At 47.2% G+C, this 24,670-nt stretch overlaps 1 protein-coding gene across 1 annotated transcript; it reads left to right on the top strand.

Moving 5' to 3' along the window:
* The first annotated feature begins 10,545 nt into the window (after nucleotides 1–10,545).
* NAA40 (N-alpha-acetyltransferase 40, NatD catalytic subunit) lies at nucleotides 10,546–23,616 on the top strand. The gene is made up of 8 exons (XM_063316797.1): nucleotides 10,546–10,727; nucleotides 14,556–14,651; nucleotides 15,452–15,504; nucleotides 15,721–15,816; nucleotides 16,364–16,522; nucleotides 17,956–18,039; nucleotides 19,241–19,318; nucleotides 21,266–23,616. The coding sequence occupies exons 1-8, from the start codon at nucleotides 10,722–10,724 to the stop codon at nucleotides 21,405–21,407; spliced, it is 714 nt and encodes a 237-aa protein (XP_063172867.1). The 5' UTR covers nucleotides 10,546–10,721; the 3' UTR covers nucleotides 21,408–23,616.
* Nucleotides 23,617–24,670: the final 1,054 nt, after the last annotated feature.

Below are 24,670 nucleotides of genomic sequence, written 5' to 3'. Positions count from 1 at the left end.
TCAGGGATGTGCTTTTGTGCTCCTCCAACACCCCTCTTCTGCTTCCTGAGGGTGTTCCTCCGTCTTTCCCCAGCTTCAATCTATAATCAAGGCTCCTAAATTTAGAAGCGACCAACCGGTGGCCTGCCTGACCTTTGGCTGCGCTGGTTTATCCGCTTGGCCCTCCCTCGGGGCTGTGGGCTGGCTGGTGGTGACCGAACTTGGAGGAGATGCCAAGGAATCATAAAGAAAACAACCTTCTCCAGTTGCCTTCCTGCACAGGCTGTTTTCTCCAAAGCGCTGTCAGATTAAGAGTACACATATGGCTTGCGCATGGGATGTGTGTGCGCATTAGGCATCCATGCCCGCCGACAGGCTGGTTCTGAATCACCAGAGAAGCTTGTTGCACTGCGTTGAACATCACCACCCAAAGGCTCCCGAGGGCTGGATTGCGCTGCTGGGGAGGGATTTGAAGCCAGAAGGGAGGAATGGTCAGTTGTGTTTCCATCCTGGTCAAGGTTAAAAGCTAGGATGGCCCTCCTCAGACAACAGGGTGTCAAGGAAGACCAGGTCAGGCAGCAGGTCCCACAAGAAATCCTAGAACTCTACTTTATTGATATAGGTTCTCTTAACAGAATCCTGAAAGCCAGAAAGCATTTCCCATTCCCTCTCTCTTATACCAAAGAGAATCAAGGTGGGGAATCTTGAGTTTCTTTCTCACGTCCTCCTGTTTTTCTGGGTCGAGGCCATGTTTTCCTAACAGTTTCCACATTGTTTCTTCAAGGCCACCTCCATACTCCTCTACAGCTTGGCCTGACAGAGGGAGAGAGGGAGGTCCTTAATGAACTCACTCACCACCCCCCATCTCATTCTTCCATCTTTACCCAGAAATGCTGATCTAGTCACCTGCCAGGTCACCTGCCATGTCCTGTGCCCCCTCTTCAGTTCACACAAAAAGCAGATTTCTTTAATGGTCTTCTGCAATCTGAGATAATCCCATCACCAGCCAGCAATGCCCCTCTGGATTCTCAGTGGGACAAGCAGGCCAGACTTTGCCCCAGAGAATTAATGGACTCAAAACAAGGATGAAGTCCTGTCAAAAAATTTCAACTTTCCAAAGCACTCTACTCCAAAGGGACCGTTTGGAAAAAGGAGGCTTGAATAGCACCACGGAGGGAAGTTTGCTGAACTTACACACACACACACACATATATATACAGTATATCAAAAGGTGTCATGAAATCTCAAAAGGTCTCTGCAAACGCAATGGGATTTTAGCGCCTTACAATTGTTAATTGATAAAGTACTTTGTAATCTGTCTCAGGTGTAAATTGCCTCTGCCTCACTGGCCTTCCTCCACCCATCCCAGTATAAATCCTGCATCAGTGTAGCCACCTCTACTGCATTCAAATGAAGCCAACTGCAGCGCACCAGAACTCAAGCTGGAAAAGGGGCTATCAGACTCCTGCTGAATTTCATTCCTGTCCGAGTACCTTTGATTCATTATGGAAGTAGCCTGATGGGTGAGAAGCAGGTCGGTGTCATGGTTAAGGCAGCAGGGTAGAAACCAGGAGACCATGAGTTCTAGTGTTGCCTTAGGCACTAAACTAGTGTTTCTCAACCTTGGCAACTTTAAGAGGGGTGGACTCCAACTCCCAGAATTCCCCAGCCAGTCTGGCTGGCTGGGGAATTCTGGGAGTTGGAGTCCACCCCTCTTAAAGTTGCCAAGGTTGAGAAACACTGGATTAGATGAAGCTAAAACAAAATGGAGACCCCATTCCAGGCATGAGAAGGCACATAATCTGAGGCTTGAGCATGGCTGGCAGGGGAATTCTGGGAGTTGAAGTCCACCCATCTTAAAAGTGGCCAAGGTTGAGAAACACTGCACTAGACCATCTGGGTGACCTTGGGCCAGCCACACTCTCTCAGCCCTCGGAAGAAGGAGGCGAAGGCAAAGCATTTCTGAAAACTTGTCAAGAAAACTGCATGGAGTACAGAAGTCCAGGCCGTCACCAGGAATCAACCATGACTTGAAGGTGTGCGCGCATGCGCGTGCGCGCACACACACACACAAAAGGCTGATGGGTAGCTATATAAGCTTGCCCAGGTAGGTGGAAACTTTCAATCCACTTCCTTCTCCCTGTGGCCTCTTCCCTGGAGGGATACTTAAATTCATCACTGGGACTCCCAGTCCCTGCGGCCATCCCCAGGGTGAACTAGATCTCGGCTCCAACCTGCATAATTTTCTGCATCTCCCCTTGTGGAGCGGCTGGAGGTTGCATCTTTCCCAAGAACCCTCTGTCTTCTCCTCCAGAAGCCTGGCCAAGGCAACTTTCCTTTTGCAAAAAAAAAAAAGGTGGGCCCCTGGCACCTCCATCTCCACCTGTCCCACATGGATTCTTCCCTTCTTCCTTCCTCAGATCCAGGCCTTTCCTGGCTGCATTCTCCCCGCGCCCAACTCCACCCCAGCACAAAAGGCGCGGGGGGGGGGGAATAAATTCAGGAGAGACAGACTCCCTCTTTTGTGCAGCCACACAAAGAACCAGCTTTAGTCTAGAAGCAGATGCCATCTGCTCTCTGCAACCTGACAGTCTTAAAGAGACAGACACTTTTTCCCCCTTGCCCTGATGCTAGAAGCGGAAAGGAAATTACAGTTATTATAATTATTATGGGGAGGGGCGGGGGGGGAAGTTGGCTGCAGAGAAAATGGAGAAGAGCAAGTTTTTCCTGCTCTAAATTCAGAGATGGCGGTGTTGAAAGCCTTTGTGTTTATCTTTTTTTTGGGGGGAGCAACCTGGAACGGTTGCCAAGGTTAGGTTTTTCTGACACCAGCCCACACTGGCAAGCTGTTTGGGAGCCTGCCAAATCAGGGGCGGCAGGAAAGGAGCGGCCAGATTGCCTGCCCGGGCAAAGGGGCATTGGGATGTCACACAGCTGGTTGCAAAACCGGTGATTGCAAGGAGTGCAAATGCCTGTTAGGATTCTTTCTGTCTCCTCTCTGGGGCGAAGAGGAAGCCGTCTGCCCCAGTGCTGGGGGGTGGATGGGTGTTAGGTATTCAGTAGTGGCAGGCAGCTGTGTCGCCAGCCAACCTGTGCCAAGCCTTGGACTCTTTGGCGGGGAGCGAGGAGGAGGAGGAGGGAGGCAGGAACAAGAGGGGCTCCTGGCCCACCCACTCCTCTGGTCTCCTCCGTTCAGGCTGGCCAAGAACGGAGGTCACATTAAATTGCAGGAGCCCTCAGCTGGGGGAAGTCCCACTGTGGGTCCTCCTAGACCCAGGAAGGTGAAAGGGGAGAAGCAGAAAGCAAGGGGCGCCGTGTGGTGGAGCCAGACGGCATCAGGGGAGACAGAGCCTCGCACGGTTTCACGATGAACCATTTGTCCCTCTGGCTCACCCTGGTCTTCTTCCTCCTTCTCAGAAGCAGGGAGGTAGCGCCTCTCCTCTGGAAGAGGGACACAGGAGCTGGGCTCTAGCAGCCTGGGAAGGCAGCCAACGTGGTGAAATGGCTTTGCCTCCTCCTGATGTCACCTTGGCCTTTCCCTGGAGACGGGATACATGAGCCAGCTGGGGGAGGAAGCTCTTTTCCACACACACACACACACACCGTCAACCCTGTTGCTGTACCGGCTGCCACCATCGGTCAGGAAACCCTCAGATGCCTTGTTCTTTGCCAAGCCCCAAGCTGTGGGTTTCTAGGTGGCAAACTGGGGAGGATAAGGACCATGCCTCACCCCCATAAGAACAACCACAAAGATGCCCTTCTAAACTGGCGGAGGGGCAGGAGGAAAGATGTGGGGTTAGGATGCGTCTTGCCCAATGGATGTGTCTTGCCCAGGGGCCAAAGAAGTCCACAAACCAGGGGAGAGTGGTCAAAACAGCCCCCTTTCACCCCCAGGGGTCCATTCATGACTGGCCGGTGCAACCTTGGGAAGGGCACATCCAGCCATAAAGGTACGAATGTGGTGGCAAGTTGGAAAAACAAAGAGCAAGGGAGCCAACCGGAAGGAAGCAGGCTTGGTCCTTCAAGAAGAAGAAGGTGGAATGAATGAAAAGCTTTGGGTACAGGCCCAGAGTTACATTTTTGCCAATTCAGGGGTGTCACCTAGCTTTGTGGCCATGATTCCCTGACCCCCATCAGATGCAGGTGCACCTGTGGATGCTCCGAATCAATGCTCAGGTGTGGAAGGGATTGCATCATTGTTTCTCAACCTCAGCCACTTTAAGATGGGTGGGCTTCAACTCCCAGAATTCCCCAGCCAGCATAACCTATATCTTAAAGTGGCTGAGGTTGAGAAACACTGGCATAGATAGTAATCTTTAAAACTCTTAATACCTTGGGATCACATGCCTTGAAAGATGGCCATCTCTTTTATACTAAACCACAATATGGCTTAAGGCGATGCCTTGATCTGCTGGAACCACGATTGAGTTCCTGTAGCAGGCCAAACCCCAAATTCTCCAAATGAGTCATTGTTGAAGTGATATAAACCCTTTTACTTTGCAGGACGTGAAGACATCGTTCAGCAATGGTGAGGCTACAAGGATGCGGAAAGTTTCTGGAAGGGAAAAGACTGGGTCTTCTGAATTTCGAAACAGCCCCCGAGAAAAATGGACACACAGCACAGTTTTATAATACTTTCCCCCCCAGGCCTTTGACACAACTTAGGTTTAAAAAACAAGCAAACACCTAAATCAGGCTGAATGTCACGGATCTCGGTGGCAAATGGGTTTTGTTTTGGCCCCGCCGAAAAGGTAAACCTTTTGGTTGTGTTCTGATATTTGTGCATTAAATATATTGTATTCTTTTTTCCTGAGGTTTACCCAGAAAACATTCTGAAAAATAATAAGCAAGGAAGGCGACGAGAACCTGAACGTTCTAATAATTTCAGGGAGGCAAGGATGAGAATTAAAACTGAAAAATGCAAATGGGGCAAGTGCAGCACTAAGGTCTGTTTTATTCACAAGCAAAACCCTTTGATCATATCCATTTGTGCAGAAACACCCAATTCTTGCAGGCGGATAAAATAGGGAAGGAAGCATTCTTTTCACGTTTATAAGGAGGAAGGAATAAAGGATAGAAGATGCGTTTTCGTTTAAGCAAACTTTTGGTGATTGGGAGGGCTTAGCTTTGGGGGGAAGGTCCAAGGTGGTGGGGGTGATGGGGGCTGATGGGGGATCAGACATGGTGCAAAATATATATTGTGCACATGGGTAGACCTGAGAGTCCTGTTTTTCTTGTGGTGGGAGGAAAGATTGAGTTTTTTTCTGTATTTTTCGAGGGCCTAGGCGGCATAGTTGAGTGCCTGGGAGAGAAAAAAAAATGGGTCTTTTTATTGCTTACCTGAGACTGGCTCTGCAAAGAGAATTCAGAGGCTGCAGCCTTAAGCTAAGAGTTTAGCTTTGATCCCTTCAATGTTTTTTCTCCTTCTCTCTTCCTCAATTTCTCTATCTGAACAGCTTTGATTGGTCAGCTGCTGACTAATATATATGCACCAGGTTATGTAGCTCTTTAGGTAGTCCTCGACTTATGACCATTCGTTTAGCAACCGTTTGAAGTTACGATGGAGCTGGAAAAAGTGACTTGTGACCGGTCCTCACACTTACGACCATCACAGCGTCCCTGTGGTCCTGTGATCAAAATTCAGGCACTTGGCAACCGGCATATATTTACAAGCGTTGCAGCATCCTGGTGTCACATGATTGCCATTTGCAACCTTCCCAGCCAGCTTCCGACAAGCAAAGTTGAATGGGGGAAGCTGGATTCCCTTAATGACCATAGCAAAGAAGGTTGTAAAATCGGGCGTGCCTCACTTAACAACCTTCTCGGTTAGCAACAAAAGTTCTGGTCCCAATTATGGTCATAAGTTGAGGACTACCTGTATGTGCCATCAATTTGTTGTCAACTCTTAGCGACCACATAGAAAGATCTTTTCCAGGATGATCTGTCCCCAGCCTGGTCTTTCAATGGTACCTCCATCGTAACTTGCTGCTGGTCATCCTTTTCTTTCCTTCCACCTTTCTCAGTATTAGTATGCAGCTCTACAGCAGAGATAAACTAAGATTTCTTGGTCGATCTTTTGAACTGGGATCAGTTAGAAATTTCTGGCTCCTGTTGGTTTGCTAACAATAACAAGGCATCAGTTGGGGTGGGCCCTACATGACTGAGACAAAACTTGGGCTGCATGGCTCACTTGGTTATAGAATTAACTCATGTTCTGAATTTGCACAATGATTTGCATCATAACATAACCAAAGAGGCTGGGGTCCACCAGCATGCTAATGCATCAACTGCTCCCCCCCAACACCTTAAGGTTTAAACTAACCACGCTTAGCAATTTGTGCAAAGTAGGGAGGGAGGGAGGAAGGAAAAAGAGGGAATTAGGAGGAAGAAGGAAGGAGAGAAAAGGAAGGAAAGGAAGAAGGGAGGAAGAAGAACGAGGGAGAAGGAGGGAGGGAAGGAAGGAAGGCAGTCTTTTGGAGAGATGATTCAAAGCTCTTTTTTTTTTCCTGGACTGACCCTATGTCAAGAGATAGAGTCCTCAGTTTGAGTTTGTCAGCCCTATGAGGTAGGCCAGTTCAGGAAACCAACTCTACAAGTCTGGATGGAACTCTGCTTTAATGCTATAGGCTGTAACAACACAATCTTGAAAACCTGACCGAGTTTTTCCCTTCCTCCCTCCTATACCAAGAAAGTCAAGACAGGGAGTCCTTGAGCTTCTGTCTCACACTTTCTCTGTTTCCTGAGCTTAAAGCATGTTTTTGTAATTATCACCTCTGCCTCATTTCTCCAAGGTCACCTCCTTGATTCTTTAGTGCAGTGTTTCTCAACTTTGGGAACTTTAAGAAGTATGGACTTCAACTCCCAAAATTCCCCAGCCAGCATGGCTGGCTGGGGAATTCTGGGAGTTGGAGTCCACACATCTTAAAGTTCCCAAGATTGAGAAACACTGCTTTAGAGATATGTATTAGTCCCATCCTCATCTTAATCTCTTGGCTTGGCAGACTTTGCTCTCATTCTGTGCAATTAGCCAAAAGTTTGCCAGCCTCTCTTCCCTGATGCATCCAAAGCCAGTTTATAGGTAACATGCCAAGGGAATGTTGATCCACAGCTGGTCTGTGTGATCCACAGCTGGTCTTATGATCTCATTGGGTGGCTGCGTCCTTTCAAAGTGGAGAATGAGGACAGGAGGAGGCAGGCAGGGATGCTGCGGAAACTAAGCCTTGTTCTCAGGGAAAGCTGCAAAAGGCTTTCAATGAGTGGGGGGGTCGTTGTGGGGGGGTGGAGATCCCTGGAGGCTGAGAATGAAAAGGAAAAGGAGCCCCCAGCTAGCCATTTGGCTCCCCCTTGATTTCTTCTCTGCTCCTCTCATAGGGAATTCTTTTCTTTCAGTCCCTTTACAATTCTTATTTTACATTTTCAGATGTGACACAGCTGGCTTCTTGCCCATCTACACTGCACAGGGGAGGTTTTAGGAGCTGAGTCCTTGCTCCGAGGAAGCTCTGGATCATTCCTTTCAAAAGTTAAAGCTGCCCTATTGGAGCTGCAGACATCTCTGTGGCCTCTAGGCGGCAGGAGAGAGGCAACCCAACCCTGTTCTCCTTGCTGCCCCTAGCGGTCCCCTGGATGTTTGCAGCCACAACATTGTTGTTAGTTGAGGTCGAGTCATTTAGGACTGATGGTGGCCCTATGTATAACAGAACAAAATGCTGTTTGGTCTTGCGCCATTTGCCTGACTGTTCCAAGGTTTGCATCCCTTGTTGCTGTAACTGTATTAATCCATCGCATTGAAGGCCTTCCTCTTTTCCTCCGGCCCTCGACTTTGCCAAACATGATGTCCTTTTCAAGCGATCAGTCTTTCCTGACGATGTGCCCAAAGTATGACAGTCTAAGCCTAGTTATCTTCGCCTCTAGGGAACGTTCTGGTCGTATTTCTTCTAAAATTGATTTGTTTGTTCTTCTGGCAGCCCGTGGTATTTTCAATAATCTTTGCCAACAGCACAATCCGAATGCATCAATTCTTCCAACTTTTGTGTTCCAGTTGCCAATAATTAACAAAGCATCTTGATTTGATTTGATTAGCAGGAGCATAGGGCCCTGTAAAAAAATGCCAGTGGGCAAACAGCCGTTCCTGGGAGGCCCTGGGACTCTGACCTAGAGTCCAGCCCGTGCCATCGCCCTCTTTAATTCAGGGTCTGCCCTCCCAGGCTTCCCTCACCTCCTGGTTTGGAGGAGTGGCAGGAAAGGGTCAACCCTTAGGGGTTTCCTACTAGGTGTTGTTGTCTTTTTCCAGAAAATCATCCTGCAACACGGGCTCCCTCTGGCGCCTGCTTTCAATTCCTTGCAGGCACAAGGGTTCTTCTGTTTTATCTTACTATCATTTATCTTATTCCAGAAAGGCTTGGAAGGAAATGGGTACTCTGGCCTTATTCTCCCATTTAAAAAAAAAGTCAGAATTGAGGGGGGGTGTCAAAGGAAGGGGTTCTGAGGAAGCTTCCAACGAAAGGGCCATCTTGAAGGAAAGAAGGAAGCTTCATCCATCAATCTCCCTTTCTGTAGCTTCCTAAGTACAAGGACCTCTTAGTCCATGCAGATTCTCTGGGCTTGCTAGACGGGCTAGGACCGGTGGCTCCACATTTTACACCTTGAGCAGCAGCCATTTAATTTGGAAATGTAAAATAAGAGATTTAAAGGGACAGAAAGAAATTAATTATCCATGAGAAGGGTGAGGAAAAAGCGAGGGAAGGAAGAAACAGTTATGATTTCCACTAGATCTATGTTCCTGAAACTCTGCAACTTTAAGACGTGTGGACTTCAACTCCCAGAATTCCCCAGCCAGCCATGCTGGCTGGGGAATTCTGGGAGTTGAAGTCCCCACAGCTTAAAGTTGCAGAGTTTGAGGAACACTGCACTATTTAACATAATGCAACAGGCCGTCCTGGCTTGGCTCCTTTGTGGCAGGGTTTGGTTTCATGCGCTGTGATAAGCCACAGTTGCTTGGTTTGCTGTGATAAGACATGGTTTGGGACACCGGTGAAGCCTATGCCTTGTGATAAACCACGATCGTGGCAAAGGTTAGGTTGGTGCATTTGTTGATTGATAATTGATGGATAAATGTCCTAACTTAGAGCGAAGTACACGCTGAGACAGTGAGTTGGTCTCTGGTGTTTATTGAATGCTCCGTTTGTTGTTTATTCGTTCAGTCGCTTCCGACTCTTCGTGACTTCATGGACCAGCCCACGCCAGAGCCTCCTGAATTGAATGCTCTAGTAGGTAGAAAAAGAGGGTTGAACATTTATTTTATGACAGGAAAACAGCCATTATCTTGTGGCAGAAGCCCTTTCAGCCCCATTGAGGGGCGTGAGGCAAATGTGGTTGAGGGATGTCAGGTTGTAAGGAAGAAGCAATTTCTTTCCAGCTGCAGGAAAAAAAATGTCCCAATGGATCCAGAAGGCCCAAGAAAGGGACATGGAAGTTTTCCAGTTCCTGGTTCTCAAAGGAGAGGTTTGTCTCATGTCTGCGGGATTGATCAGTTGTTGGGAGGTAAAAGGGCAAAGGCTTCAGAAGTGCCAGGCATTACCCCCCTCCATGTCCTTGCAAAATATGGTGCAGCAGGTCTGGGCCAATCTAGCCAGGGGGGTATGGGGCATCCAAAAGCTTGATTTCAAGAAAAATGGGACTTTGCAAATTGAAATATCAACAGTTTCTGTTGGGGTGTGCACACTGTTGCTTGAAAGTGGCCATGCACAACTTTTTCCAGCATTCGCACAACATGCTAAACCTGGGTTTTAATCTGGGTTAGTTGGAGGAGTTATTAGGTTGTGTGAAAGCAGCCCCTTTGGCTAGTTTATGATTGAGGGCACTGTAGAAATCTAGAAGTAGGGGAATTCGCTGGCTGGGTTAAGGGTGTTGTGTGAATGCTGCTAAGTGAACTGGAAGGTTTGATTTTATTTATATTTGCTATTCAGGAGAGCTTTTCAAATTCGCTTCTATGGAAAAAAAGAGAGAGAAACCCTTCTCTCAGGCAGGGTTCACAAACCACACTTAACCATACTTTTTTCGGGGGGGGGGAGGGTAACTTAGCATGTTGTGCCCAACCAGGCGATTGTGGTTTATTGAATAAACCACAGTTAAACCAAAAAGATGCCTTCACCCACCATACCAAAGCAACTTGTCGATTTACTGTATTTATTTATTTAATAAACCACAACTGGCTGGTTGAGGAAGTCTTTAATTAATATGATTCATAAATACATAATTAAGATTAATCACTGTTAATACTTCATCGTTTGCTCTAGCCAATCAGCAGCTGAGAAATTCAATTCCCCCCCCCGCGCAACTAAAGTTGAGGGGCGGGGTTAGGGAGAGGGGCGGGGCAAGGCTAGGAAGGTCGGTGCGCACACGCGCCGCCGCTCCGGTGCCTGCTTGTGTTTGACTAACCCGCCGCGCTTTCCCGCTCTTTTCGCCTTCCTTCCCCTCCCCCTTGGCGCACGCGCCCAAGAAGAGCCGCGTCCACCTCTTCCGCCCTCTCCTTTGCCCGTAAGGCGCGCGGCGCAGGCGCGGGCGGCCTCGCGCCCACCTCTGCGCGGTTGCGTCAGGGGCTCTCGGGCTGCGCTTTCCTTCCCCGCCGTTTGGGGTCTTGCGCAGGCGCAGTGGCTGTGTACCTTTTTAAAGTCTCTCTCTCTCCGCCCTCTCGGGTTACGCATCACTGGGGAGGCCGCGGGGGGCTCGCGGTCGCCGTCAGCATGGGGGTAAGGGGGGGGTCGAGAAAGGGAGGGGGCAGGGCTGGGGCTGGAGGGGTAGGAGCTGCGAGGGGGGGTAAAGTTTGCGGAGGGGGCCACAATGGGGGGAGGTGAATGCAACGGGGAGTGTTGGGGGGCAAGGCTGGGGGATTCACTGTAATGGGCGTGGAAAGTTTGGGCTGGGTGTGAGAAAGGATAGAGGCCCAGGCTATAAATGGGGGGAGGGAGCTGTGGGGGTAGAAAGAGAGGAAAACGGGGGGGGGTCAGTGCATCAAGTCAGGGGCAAGATGGGGGAGCAATGTATAAATGGGGGAGGTGGGAGAAGAAATCTATGTAGTTGTTACTCTAGTTTATATAGCCACCCATCTCATATAGCGGACTCTTGGGGATAGGGTATCCCTTGCGGGTGGAAATGGGTGGTGGTGGGTGTTATATTTTAATTATTCAGCAGACTGCACAAAAAAAAAAACAATGTTTAAACGTCTTTGGAGTGACTTCTCCGCCCTCGTGCCCTCCAGGTGGTGCTGGACTAAAGTGCCCATCCTCCACAGCCAAAGAGTTGGGGTCGTCCTACAGAGTTGAGGGGTTAGTCTGGGATGTGGGACGGGGGTTGGAATGGATGGGTCTTGAAAAGTGGATATTAGAGAGGTTATATTTATACCTATATAGTGTGTGCATGTGTGTGTGTATATATATCTATATCTGAAATCCATATGGGATTATAGAAACAGGGAGAGAGTGAATTGAGAAAATTGCAATCATTTAAATGGGGGGAGTGGGATGGGGGGGGAGTAATCCAGTGATTAATGTGAGAAATTTTTGAGGGTTGCGAAAAATTGGAAGACTGGGGTTGTTGTAAAACTTAGGATCTGGAAGACTGAAGTGAGATCTAAGAGAGAGAGGCTTGGAGCTGGAGAATAGGAAGTCAATGGAAACCTGAATGTGTAGTTGCATTTATAAAACATGCTGTGCCCGAACCAGTCTAAGCCACTTTTTGTGCCTTATTGGGGTGGCCTGCTTCATTCCCCAGTGGTGGAATGCCAGCTGTCCAAGGCCTTTTTAGCCTGTCCTGATTCGTTGTACCAACCAGTCGGATTGCGGATTGGGAAGTGAAAGATATGAATGAAAAGTTCAGGTGGGGACACAAAGGTGGCCGGTATTACAGCATTAAGATTCTGCTGTTGACTGGAAGTTGTGGGGTGGTGATGGAAACGATGTGGAAAGTGTTAGCAGGAAATGTGAAAAATGTTAGGACTGGAGTGTTAAAAAAATAGGGTAATTTGGAAGCTGAGTCTCGGGAAAGTAGTTTAGGGTCACTTTAGGTCAGGGAAGAAATAGATCATTATGGTATGAAGAAAATGTAAGACTTGCAATTACTATTAATTATGGGAGGGGTTTGTTGTTGCTATTGAAAAATAAGCATTGGGAAGTTGGATCAGAAGGCTGTTTAAGTTGCCACAAAGACCTGCATTTTATTCTTTCTTCTCCAATAAGTTTAATTCAATTCAGAAGTTAAATTAAATGTAACAGAAAGGTTATTTAACATTCTTCATTGTGTTAATAAGCGCAAGTTTATATTTCACCCTTGTAGATATAGAAAGACATTTGCAAATATGCCAGGTGTCTTTTTGAATTATTACTTCCACCTGTTTGTGGCCCTGCATACAGGTAGTCCTCACTTAACGACCACAATTGGGACCAGAATTTCAGTTGCTAAGCGAAATGGTCATTAAGTGAATCTGACCCAATTTTGTGAACTCTTTTTGTTAAGTGAATCACTGCAGGCATTAAGCAAACCATGTGGCCATTAAGCAAATCACCCAGTTCCCCATTGATTTTGCTTGCCAGAAGCTGGGTGGGAAGGTTGAAAATGGTGATCACGTCACCACAGGACGCTGCAATGGTAGTAAGTGTGAGGACTAGTTGCGAATCGTTTTTTTCAGCACCGTCATAAGTCCGGACCATCACTAAATAAATGGTTGTTAAGTGAGGACAACCTGTACTTTCTGGATCATATAGTAATATGCTTTGAAAGGGCACAGATATACCTTAACTGGTTTGGTTTGGTTAAGTCGGTTGAAGGCATTCAGAGTCCGGAATGCAAAACCACCTTTACAAGCATAGATTTCATGTTAAGAGACAGGACATTTTTTAATGAAGTCAAAATTCATTTTATAGATGCCAGGTTTTGTTTGGCGTATTCTTACCACACAAATAATCAGAACAATTTGCAGCCGGTAAAACTCATGCATCCCGCTTGGCTCTTAAAACTACAGAGGGCCCGGCTTACAAAGTGACATAGATCAAATTCGACAGTTGCTACTTGATGGTTTCCCGGCTTCTGTAAACCAGAAAAGACTCGGTTCAATATTTCCCCCCTACCTTTTCACGCTGTGGCTGTGCCACGCATTGTAAATCTTGGTAAGTGCGAGCAAACCCTGTATTTTTTGCACACTTCTAATGAAAAGCTGCAGCTCGGAAGCAGAAATTCCTAACGCTCTAAAGTGTTCTCATATTTCCCATTGAGCAAGCTGGAGTAACCTGTCGATAAACTGAATATCCTGTTGTCAATAAAACGACAGCCCTGCTTTTAAGGCAGAATGTGCCTGTCCACAGCAGCTGATACATGCAAACTGTTGTTGTTGTTAATGCCCTGTTTGTGTGATGCAGGAGAAGTGCTTTGCTCCCTTCTGCCTATCCACCACGCTGGCTGGGCATCTTCCTGCTCTGCTCTCACATTCCCAAATGACTTCCTAGCTAATCATACACAGAGAAGTGGAAAAGGTGCCCTTGCTTTTTGTGGGGTGGAAGGGTTGCAGTGAGGTTAAGCATATGCTTCTGGGCTGAAATCGCTCGTGTTTGCTGACTCGGCCTGGCAGAATGTTTGGATTAAAAAAAAAAAAAAAGCATTTCAAAGTCACATTTATTTTGGTTCGTAGTGGTAGAAGCGAGGGTAAAGTCATAGGAAGGAAGGTGTTAGAGGCCTGGATTCCTCGTAGGATTTGCTCCCTTGTTCTCGAAAGCTGCAGCACACTCTTTCTAAACTTCCTAGGAACAACTTCCATGTAAAAGAAGTAAAAATGTAACAGTGGAAGTGTTGCAGATACCCATGCGCTGGAAGTGCGTAGCGCAGAGTTCTTTAGCAATGCGGCGCCAAAATGATGCTGCATTAGAAGGTATCGCTTGAAGCATTCGCTTGTTTGTTCACAACTTTAAAAAAAACAACTGTGCACTTTAATTGGCTTAATCCACAGAACGTTTAGTGGGCAGCTGTTGATCGGGAATGTTTTCTTTTTTGCTCTCACAGGGCTAAGCTGCTCTTCACTGACAGCTTTCTTTAGTGTGGCAGAATCCATGGGTTGGTCAAGGGGTCTTCCAGTGTAGAGTTGCTGGTGACTTGGGTTCACACAGTGCAGTGAGACAGTGTTGGCTGTATGATTGTGCGTTAGCCCGTGTGTTCCCAGCCTATGTATTTAATCAGTCATAGCAAAATTGACCATGGCTCACAACGTGCGTGAACTAAGTTTGTGTCATGTATTCCCTTTCCTTCTGTCCCCTGGAACGTTCGGATCCCACATTTCGGGCCTGGCAGAAAGTCCAGTGTTTCTCAGCCTCGGCCACGTGAAGACGTGTGGACTTCAACTCCCAGAATTCCCCAGCCAGCCATGCTGGCTGGGGAATTCTGGGAGTTGAAGTCCACACGTCTTCACGTGGCCGAGGCTGAGAAACACGGGCGTAGTCTGTTGCGGAAGAAGTCATAATAGATGGGGAAAATCCGAGCGTTGTACAGTTGTGTTTGTGTGTTGTGTCTTAGCATTTCAACCCTCCTGGTTGCAGAGGAAGTCCAGTAAAGGCAAGGAGAAGAAGCAGAAACGGCTGGAGGAAAGGGCAGCCATGGATGCTGTCTGCGCCAAGGTTGAAGCGGCAAATAAAGTGAGTCTTCTTTTCTTCTTTGCTCCCCTCCTTTATCGTTTTATTACAGAACGCATGCCTTGCCTTTCAGCGTTACTGCAACACCCAAGGCAGCTGGCGGCTGTAAAAAAAAAGAAAGAAAAAACAAGTATAAAACGAAACGAGTACTGTTAAAAACCTGGGGGATGTGGAATGATGGAGTGGTTAGAGGGGTCGCTCAACTTCAGTTTCCCCCCTCCCGCTCTGACTGGCTTCACCCTGACACTTGCATAGTTTGGGGAAGTGCAAGATGGGGGGGGGGGAAAAAAACTTTCCTGTAGCAGGGACTCGGCTGGACTCTTTGGGGATCAGCCGTGGTTAGGCAGATCTGAAACTCGGAATGCTTTGCGTGTGCTGGCGTTCAGACCAAAACAATATCCAGAAAGGCCTGGCAGGTGTGTGTCACCCCCTCTCCCATTGGGCCTCGGGCAGCGCTCTCCCAGGGCTTTGCATACCACCAGTTTGCTTTCCCTGCCTTTCCCTCCCTCCCTCCCTCCCTCCACTTAGCCCCCACTCCTGATGTCCCAGCTTGGAATATCCCATCGGTTCACCCACCCCTCCCATCTTCTCAGCGCCTTTCTGCCTTTGCTGCTGCTGCTGCTGCTGAGAGATTCACCTGTTTGCCCGACCCTTCCTTCAGTGGCCTCAGCAGCATGGAAGCGCCTTGACCTCGATCCTGTTCCAGAGCTTTTCAGAGGAAAGTTAGAAAGTTACCTCTTTGCCGGGCTGCTCTTCAGACATCGACTTTTTCATTTGTCTAGTGACTCTCTTTCTTTGTGTAGCTGGGAGACCCCTTAGAAGCTTTTCCTGTGTTCAAGAAATACGACCGAAACGGGTGAGTAAAAGCGTCGTGTCCTTTTTGGAGGGGAGAGGTTTGAACCTCGGCCTCTCCCTCTGTGACAAATAACTGGAAAGCATCACCATTGTCCTGCTTGTAGCTGCCTGGCATTTCCTGCCTTGCAGTCCACAGGCTTAATCCCATTCTCCATCTCCACAAATAGTCCTAATTATGTGCTGTTCTTTCTTCCTTTCTTTCTCTCTTTTGCTGCAGACTAAATGTTTCTATCGAGTGCAAACGTGTATCCAGTTTGGACCCGGCTGTGCTTGACTGGGCGTTTGAGCTGACCAAAACGAACATGCAGACCTTGTAAGGCCAGAAGGACACACAGGGGTCGAGGGGGGCAGCCATGCCCAGCAGTTGTGGTGATGAGCAAGAGGTGGTTCGATTTCACCCTCTCTGCTCCAGGAGCCCAAGTGTCTGGTCTTGCCAGAGAAAAACGGGATGCTCGGAAGCATGAGCTGCTTAGAAAAGAATAATCTTGAGACTTTGACAGGCATTAACAATTAGGGCTGGCAGTTATGCTGCTAAGCTGGATTAACGATCGGGCTAAGCGGCTTCCTACGTTCGCCACAGACCCCCAGAGCAAAATCTTCAGTCCCCTGTGCAGGGCCAAGCAACCTGAATGCTAGAATGGCCTTGCAGTAGCACAGAAACATTTTGCAGCCTTCCTAGAGTAGCCTGCTGTCCGTTCAGCCCGTCTTCAAGCTCAACTAGTGACTTACGTGGAGACCGGGGAGCAGAGACGCCTCTGAACACGTCCATTACACAAGGATTCCCAACTTCCCTGGGCAGAAGGCGCCGATCCCATCCTGAAGGACGTTCTTATTTCCCTTCTTTCTGTGCTTCTTCCTAGGTACGAGCAGAGCGAGTGGGGGTGGAAAGACCGGGAAAAACGGGACGAAATGACCGACGACCGGGCTTGGTACTTGATCGCTTTGGAAGACGGCTCCCTCCCCGTGGCCTTCTCGCATTTCCGCTTCGACGTCGAATACGGAGAGGAGGTGCTCTATTGGTATGGCTTCCTGCTTGGAACTTCAGGATGGGGAGGAGTCACGAGAATGCCAGGGCTCTGTGGACTTCATCAGGCAGGGGGGTCTGATAGACGAGAGCAGAATGATGGAAAGGAGAAGTTGGGCCTGCAAAAAAAAAAAAAAAGAGAAAAATGCAGCATGCTGTGCTTCTGGTCTGTGTGCCAACCGTGCCTCCTTAATGTGACCACTAAGCATGTTTCTTTCCCCTCGCCGTGTTTTGGAGGATCCCCCTCCCCATTGCTAGTAAAGATTTTCTTCTCCATTGCCGACCTTAGGTTCCCCCTTTCTTTCTCAGCAACTCTTTCTGGGCCAGGTCGCTTTCATGGTTTAACTTGAGCTTGGGACGAATGCCCGTGATGCAAAGGAGGCCAAATTAATTTGATATCTCTGGCTACAAGGGTCCACTCGTCAGGGATCGAGGGGAACTTGAAGGGAGGCTGCTAGTAGAACTTACCAAGCAGGCACAAATAGCCTGACCTGGAGCAAAAATGAGAGTTAGGCTCTTGGGCCTCAGCCTGGCACACTGAAGACTTTTCATTTTCTGTGTGGGATGTGTATGTTTGCAGCAGCTAGGACGGCAAGAAGGAATGCAACACTGCAAAGTAGCGTGGACTTTAAACGTGGGCTGTGTTGAGGTGTAGTCGTTAAGGTGTTGGACTAAGACTGGGGAGCCCCAGTTGCATCCACCTTCAGCTGTGGAAGACTTTTGGGTGACGTTGGGCTGGTCGGTCTCTCTCAGCCCATCCTACCTCCCGTGGAGGTGGTTATAGGGGAAAAATTGGAGGAGGGATAAGTACATTACTTATTTATTTTATTTATTTATCGAATTTTTATCACTGCCCATCTCCCCTCACAAGGAGGGACTCTGGACATTACCGTTTGTACCTGGAGGAAAGGTGGGATGTAAATCTTAACAGATGAAGAGACTGTGCTAAGCTACAAGTTGTTAATAAGCCTCCCACATCCTGCGAAGCCAGAACCAAACAGAAAAAGAAGAGAAAAAAAAAACAGAAAAGAGCTTCATAGCAAGGGAAACCAGCTGGGTGCCATCCTCAGTTACCTTTGTCCCTAGTTTTTTTTCCCCTTGTTTCAAGCTTATTGGACAGTGAATCCCCACGCAAACCTGCAGTACCTGTTTAGTGTTTAGAAAATTGCAGGCACTGATACCAGATTAGAACAGTAATTTTGTGGGCTTCTTGCATGGTTGAAAGCTCTTCATGTCTGTTAAACGGAAGGGAATGGAGGGTCGTGTCTGTTAAACGGAAGGGAAGATGTCTTTGGATGATATTTCCAAATTTGGCATTTTGTACTTCAAGTGGCGATGGCAAAGATTGTAACTGGCTTGCAAGCTGGCTCTGCTGGAATGTTGACATTTCCCTGCATTTTGTCTCCCTCTCTTCCCTTTTTGCCCTAGCTATGAAGTCCAGCTGGAAAGCAAAGTGAGAAGGAAAGGCTTGGGCAAGTTCCTCATTCAGATCCTGCAGCTTGTGGCAAATAGGTAGGGGTGCATTTTCCCATGATTTCTGAGCTACAAATCATCCCCAGACTCACTGGGGCAAACTCGGTTGACTTTTCGCAAGACTAGTTCTCAACATTAAAAACTGAATGGGCGATGCTTCGACTTGAACGTTATGGTGTTAACTTAGCCAAGGGAGTGCTCGGTATGTTTCTCAGGAGGAGTCCCAGGCAAGGAGCGTGGGGCCGGGGGGAGACCCTGGGAGGACCGGCACAGGCCAGGCCCGAGTTGGGGAGGCCTGGTGCAGGCCACGTGTGAGGATAGGAAGACCAGGGGTGGATGGCGTGGCGCGAGTGCAGGGAGGCTGGGGAGACTTATCAGAGTGACTTGCGACCTTCCCTGCCTGCTTCCCCGTTGACTTTGCTTGGGGGAAACCAGTGGGGAAGGTTACAAATGGTGATCACGTGACCACTGGATGCTGCGACCGTCGTAAGTGCGAGCTGGTTGCCAAGCACCCAAATCGCAATCACGTGGCTGCAGGGGCGCTGCGGTGGCTGGAATTTTGAGGACAGGTCGTAAGTACCGCTTGTTCAGCACTGTCGCAACTTCGAACAATCGCTGAACGAGTGGTCGGTAAGCCATGGTTACCTATTAAAGATGCTGGCTTTTGTGTTCCTTGAAGGTCTGGGATTAAGAGAGAGACTTGGACAGCAACAGTCCTTTTTGTCATCTCCTATGTCACCAAATACAAAGTCTGATGCATTTGAGGGCTGCTTTTTAAAAAAAAAAACCATAAGGACTAGAGCCATGATGCATAAGCAAAACCAAGCACGGTAACACATGGCAGTTATATCGGAACACAGGATAATCACTCCCAAATATGGATGCAACCATGAACACAACAGCTTTGTTAGTGGAACTTGCAAAATGCCTGAACTTTAAAATGGGCTTTGACTTCGACTTAAGCAATTCAATTAGTACTGGATTAGATTTGCTAAGCTTCACAGTGCTCTGGGAGTTAAAATTCTGTGGCGATAGTGCTTTGCATGCCATGTGGAAAGGGAATAGGATCTTCCCTTTGGATAAATATATAGGTGTTTTATTTCTCTTTTTTACGCAGAACTAGAAATTAATCCAAAAGATGGAGCTTCTCAGGAACGGCACCGAGTATTTGTTCAACTGTTTTTCCTTCCTGTTTTTCTCTTATTCCGTGCTGACTTTGGCTCTCCGTGATTTTTCTTAGCACACAGATGAAGAAAGTCATGTTAACAGTGTTCAAACATAATCACGGAGCCAACCAGTTCTTCAGAGATGCTTTACAGTAAGTGAAAGCTTGATTTAATTATTCTTCCGTTCTGAGGCAGAAAGAAGGTGGCAGCTGGGTAACTGGGGTTAAAAAAAAAGCCTTTTTCAATGCATCACCTCCTTGCTTAGAGCATGCACCATGTTAAAATTAATTTGCGCCACAAAACACTAGGCCATTTCCTGGAATATGATCCAAGTTGAATTTGTTAGACTGTTATGGGACTGTTAGTGCTCAACCTGTTGCCTTCTCAATGTGTTGGATCAATTCTTATGACTTTGGCTACAAATGTAGGCTGCGTGCTGGCTAAGAATGTTGCCGGTTGTGATCCAACATATTAGGAGGGTACTTGATTGATGCTCTGAGGAGAAAGTTTGGTTTTCAAGTGAGCTGAGGGCTTGCATTTATTTTGCCCTTTATATTGAACTAGATAGCCCTTGACCAGTTGGGTCATCGTTTCAGAGATATTTCCCTACCGGATTCCTCAATGCCTTCAACCATGGCAGAGCTTCTAATGTACTGCCTTCACTGGAAAAGTTCTTAAAAATTCGGGGAGACACTCAGAGATGTGTCTCTTGAAAATAGCCCACATCCTTCCTATTGAACTATATAGCACAAACATCAGGAGTTGACTGCTGGAAACGTTTCCTGACATTTTGCATTATGTCATAAAATGTTTTATGACAATTCTTACGTTTTATAAAATTTGCCAAATTTCAATTCCACGGGAGTCACAGGTCCTGGATTTTGGATGCATTCTGTAAGTTAGCCCATTTGAGGTCCCTTGGTTCAAACATGGTTGCCCTACGATGCATCATTTTGCCCATTTAAAGGTTACGTAGCATCAAACAGACAGGAGAGTTTTAGTACATAGATTAATTCTCAGAAGAGAAATGGAACTTACCGAGGTTAGAAAAAGCGACACTTGAAAGAAGCCTTTGGGGGAAGGAGCAACTAAGGGTTGGCCAAGCACATGCAGAGACCAGCGTCCTGCGTGGTGTTGGCTCACCTTTTTTAGTTGGGTCTCGTGTGATAGAGAGCTTCTCCACACCGCATGGAGAAAACGGGTGGGGGGTCATCTGGAACATTTCTCCCTGACATCCTACTTTTCTCTGCACGAGAGTTTGTTGGAGTGTAAATGCCCTCAGTTGAAGTGCAGCTCAGTACGGGCTAGGCTGGCCCTTGCGGATAGCCCCCTGCATCTCTTCCCTGGGCAACGAAAGGCAAGCGAAAGCAATTCCTGTTGGGTGCGTTCTTTGGTGGGAGACCCATTTATGCCCTAAAGGTTTTGCTCTGTTGCGCCTTCCGATTTCAGCAGCTTGCTATAGAAACGCAGGGTAGACTGAAAAGATAGCTCTGGTGTCTCCTCACATCCCCAGCGGATACACCCTGTCTGCTTTGTGTGAACCACAGCATTAGATTTTGGCTTGCTTGTTCACAGAAGCAGAGTTCGCTGCCGTCTTCTTAAATCAAAGATAAGGGAGCTGTTGACTGGCTCTACAGGTAGTCCTCGCTTAACAACCATTCGTTTAGTGATGGTTCGGACTTACAGTGCTGAAAAAATGACTTACGACTGGTCCTCACAGTTATGACTGTTGCAACATCCCTGCGATCACATGATCATGATTTGGGAGCTTGGCAACAAGTTTGCATTTATGACCATCACAGTGTCACGTGGTCACGATTGCCATTTTCGACCTTCCCAGCTGGCTTCTGGGAAGCAAAATCAGCGGGGAACTGCATGATTTGCTTAACGACTGCCGCAAAAAGGTCGGGGTCAGATTCACTTAAAGACCACTTTGCTTAGCAACCAAAATTCCGGTCTCAGTTATGGTTGTTGAGCGAGGACTACCTGTAGTCAAGGCTGCATCAGCTGGTTTGGATAACAGCACCGCTCCTGTTGATAAAATGCCAGCTGGAAGGTCTGTGCATGGCCTGCTTTTTTTATTTTTCCCGACCCTTTAGATTTGAAATAGACGATACCTCACCGAGCATGTCTGGCTGCTGTGGGGAAGACTGCTCCTACGAAATCCTCAGCCGAAGAACAAAATTTGGGGAGAGCCAGCAGGCTCACTTGGGCACCCAGTGCGGGGGCTGCTGCCACTGAGGTGGCCCTTCGCGCGTTCTCAAAGAATCCGTCTCCCTCCACGTAAGCGTGCCTTTCTCGTGGCTTTTCTCTGACCCGCCCCCGGCCTCCTATTCTTGCTGCGCTCTCCAGCCAAGACAAACGAACTTCTGTGTTACATCCTGACTGCCAGGATGAAAGATCTTCCTCCATATCGGAGGTCCTTTAAATCAAAGCCGAGTGGAACGCTTGGGCCTGGTGCTCGATCTTGTCGACCCGCAGCCCTGAACTGATGGTGTGAGCCCAGGCAGCGGATTTCCTTTTTTTTTTCCCTCTAAAATTTATGGTTACTGCCTAAAGCCATCAAGAAGAATAGTCAGCCTTTCTGCCCGGACGAAGAATAGACTATGGCAGATCACGGCAACTTTTTCTCATTCTGTATTGCTTTTGTTCCTCTCTGTTCCCCTCCTCCTCTTTTTTTTTTCATTACAAAATTGAGTTTGCAATTTTGTCAGAGAACTACAGTGGGTAGCAAAAGGAATGCACTTCCCCTAAGTCAGTGCTTGGGAAGATGTTGAATTTCTCTGGGCGTGTGTTTGGAAGTGGCTGCGCATGCTTATAGAATATTTTTAGAACCAGGTCCTCAGGAACACACAGATTTTTAGAACCAGGTCATCAGGAACACACCACAACTCTTTATGCTTTTCTCCTCGTCTTGTGTATTTGAGGAAAGTATCGGCGTGAATGGACTGCCCCGGGCAGCTTGCTCTCGGTGAATCCCCAAGCCTGGGTCTTCAGCCCAACAAAGATTGCACGATTTCTTCTGGGCCGACTGCACTAGAAACAACTCGGAGCGGTTTTCTTGTCCGAAAGTCTCGGTTGAAACAGTCGTGCGACAGCAAAATAATGCCAGTTCACTGGGCGCGTCCTTGTTGTTTAGGGTGCCCTGTATACACTTTGGCCTTCATATCACAAAATGGTGTGCTGCTTTGGCGTTTATTGGTCCTGGACGTTGCTGAACATGAGCTAATATGTGAGTTTTTAGCCTCATATATTCAGATGTATATAAATGAATCTCTAGTGCAGTGTTTCTCGACCTTAGCAACTTTTAAGATGGATGGAATGCTGGCTGGGGAATTCTGGGAGTTGAAGTCCACCCATCTTAAAGTTGTTAAGGTTGAGAAACACTGCTCTAGGGCTAATGGGGAAGGCGGCGTGCAAACTTTTCTATGGGTAGTCTCTCTCTCGTGGTTTAAGACACAGGGCTTCTAGAACAAGGATGGGAATTCTCTATCATGTCGGAATCTGATTCTTCATAGCCAAGTTGTATGGGGCCAGTTCTCTCCACACCTCACCCAACCATGTCGTTGCCGTCTTTCCTCCCTCTGCTGGCTTTCAGATTGATAGGCAGAAGGCCTCAGAAGGTGGGAATTCTCTGGTACAACTTTCTGGTAGGTCCTTTAATGCATTATTTCCCCGTCTAAGACTAGGGCAGCCCGAAACCTGGGTCTGCTCTTAATTCCATCCTGCTGGTACAAGCAGGATGAAGAGATGCTTTCACTTGGATGAGTCATCGGGTCATCTTAGCATGCGTGTGTTTTGTAAGCAAGTGTGCATGGACAGTCACCTTTCCCAAACACCACCAACACCATCATCTGGATCTTATTTAACAGCCTGTAAGAGGATATGGAGATCAGTAGCTCCTACTTAAACAAACATCACTGGGTGGACTTAATGTTTTTTTTATGTATCAGTGGATTTTTAAAGTCATACTTCTAAATTAAATTGTTTCCTTTTTTTGCAAAAGAAATATTAAAGATGGTTTTGGAACTGTGGCTAAGCTAAAAACTGCCAGGATATACTACCCCATAATGGTACACTGATTTATCAACATTATGGGGCACACTTTTAGATTTTCTGTAGTTGGATCTCCCCCCCCCACAAAAAAAAAAAAAAAACTAGGAAAGGTGGTTGAGCATGTTGAATGTGGCATGCAGAATACTTTTATGTTTTTAAGCTGAAATAATACTGTTGTATTCCTTCGTATATCTAGTGGGTATTTCTTTCCTCATTTATTTGCTCTGTTTTTGCATTTTGGGGTTGTTTTGTTTTGTAGGGTAAATTTTAAGATAACTCCTCTTTTTAGCAAATAACTTTCACTGGAATCAAAGGGAACAACCTGATTTTTTTTTTAACGAAAAGGTTTATTTTATTTGTCTGTTTCAAAAATAAACATTCTGTTTGCTCTCCAGTGGGTTGTAAGTGTGTATGTGTTCTCAAGTATAATTTCCTGTGTAGTGTATTTTGAACCTCTCTTTAGAGGGCCGGAATGAAGCAGGATTCTGTTTTTTCTAAACATCATAAAATACCTTTTTGTGTTCCACAACTGGAGAAGTTTCCTTCTCCCTGTCTGGGTACTGTGTGCCTACCACTTTAAAAAGACACGGTTCCAAATGAAGAACCACAAATTCTGTTCTTTGGTTCAAGTGTTTTCATCCCAGGTGCCTTCCTGTTCTATTGGATGCCAACTCTCATCCTCCCAAGAGGCTTAGGCCTGTTAAAAATGGGTATCTGAGTTTGCAAATTAGGGGAAAGCAAAAATCCTGAAGCTGCCTCTGTATGTTGAAAATAAGCTTTCTGTTGTGACTTTAAGCATTTTCTTTCTGAATATTTTAAGAGACGGCCTTCTGTAATCAGTGGTTGTACTTTTGTATTTTTAAAATAATTTTCTGCCTCATTAATAGGGAGCCCCTTTTCTTTTTGATTTCTGGCTGATTGAGATTACAGGTAGTCCTTGATTTACGACCACAATGGGTACGGAATGTCTGTCGCTAAGTGAGGTGGTCGATAAGTGAATCGTGCCCAATTTTACGATCTTTTTGCCATGGTTGTTAAGTGAATCACCATGGTTGTTAAGTGAATCCTGATTTCCCCATTGACTTTGCTTGTCGGAAGCCCCCTGGGAAAGTCGCATATGGCGATCACGTGACTCCGGGACTCTGCAATTCTTGTAAATACATGCCGGTTGCCAAGCGCCTGAATTTTGATCACTGGCGTGTATTTGTGACAGATGCAGTGTCCCGGGGTCATGCAATCGCCATTTGCAACCTTCCCAGCTGGCTTCCAACAAGCAAAGTCAAAGGGAGAAGCTGGATTCGCCTAACAATCATGTGATTCGCTTAACGATCATAGCAAAACGGTTGTAAAATTGGGTGTGACTCACTTAACAACCACCTCACTTAGCGACAGAAGTTCCGGTACCAATTGTGGTCGTAAATCGAGGACGACCTGTATTGAATGTTGAT

Source organism: Candoia aspera, chromosome 17 (assembly GCF_035149785.1).
Source record: "Candoia aspera isolate rCanAsp1 chromosome 17, rCanAsp1.hap2, whole genome shotgun sequence".
In the NCBI taxonomy this organism is placed as follows: Eukaryota; Metazoa; Chordata; class Lepidosauria; order Squamata; family Boidae; genus Candoia; species Candoia aspera.
Note: the sequence above shows the minus strand (reverse complement) of the source record. Positions and strands in the feature narration are given on the sequence as shown.

Bases quoted from the DNA above. Each gene is read 5' to 3' on its own strand.
- NAA40 (XM_063316797.1), top strand. The intron at 15,817-16,363 runs GTAAGGCCAGAA...GCTTCTTCCTAG, and splicing joins AAAACGAACATGCAGACCTT to GTACGAGCAGAGCGAGTGGG. The intron at 16,523-17,955 runs GTATGGCTTCCT...TTTTTGCCCTAG, and splicing joins GGAGAGGAGGTGCTCTATTG to CTATGAAGTCCAGCTGGAAA.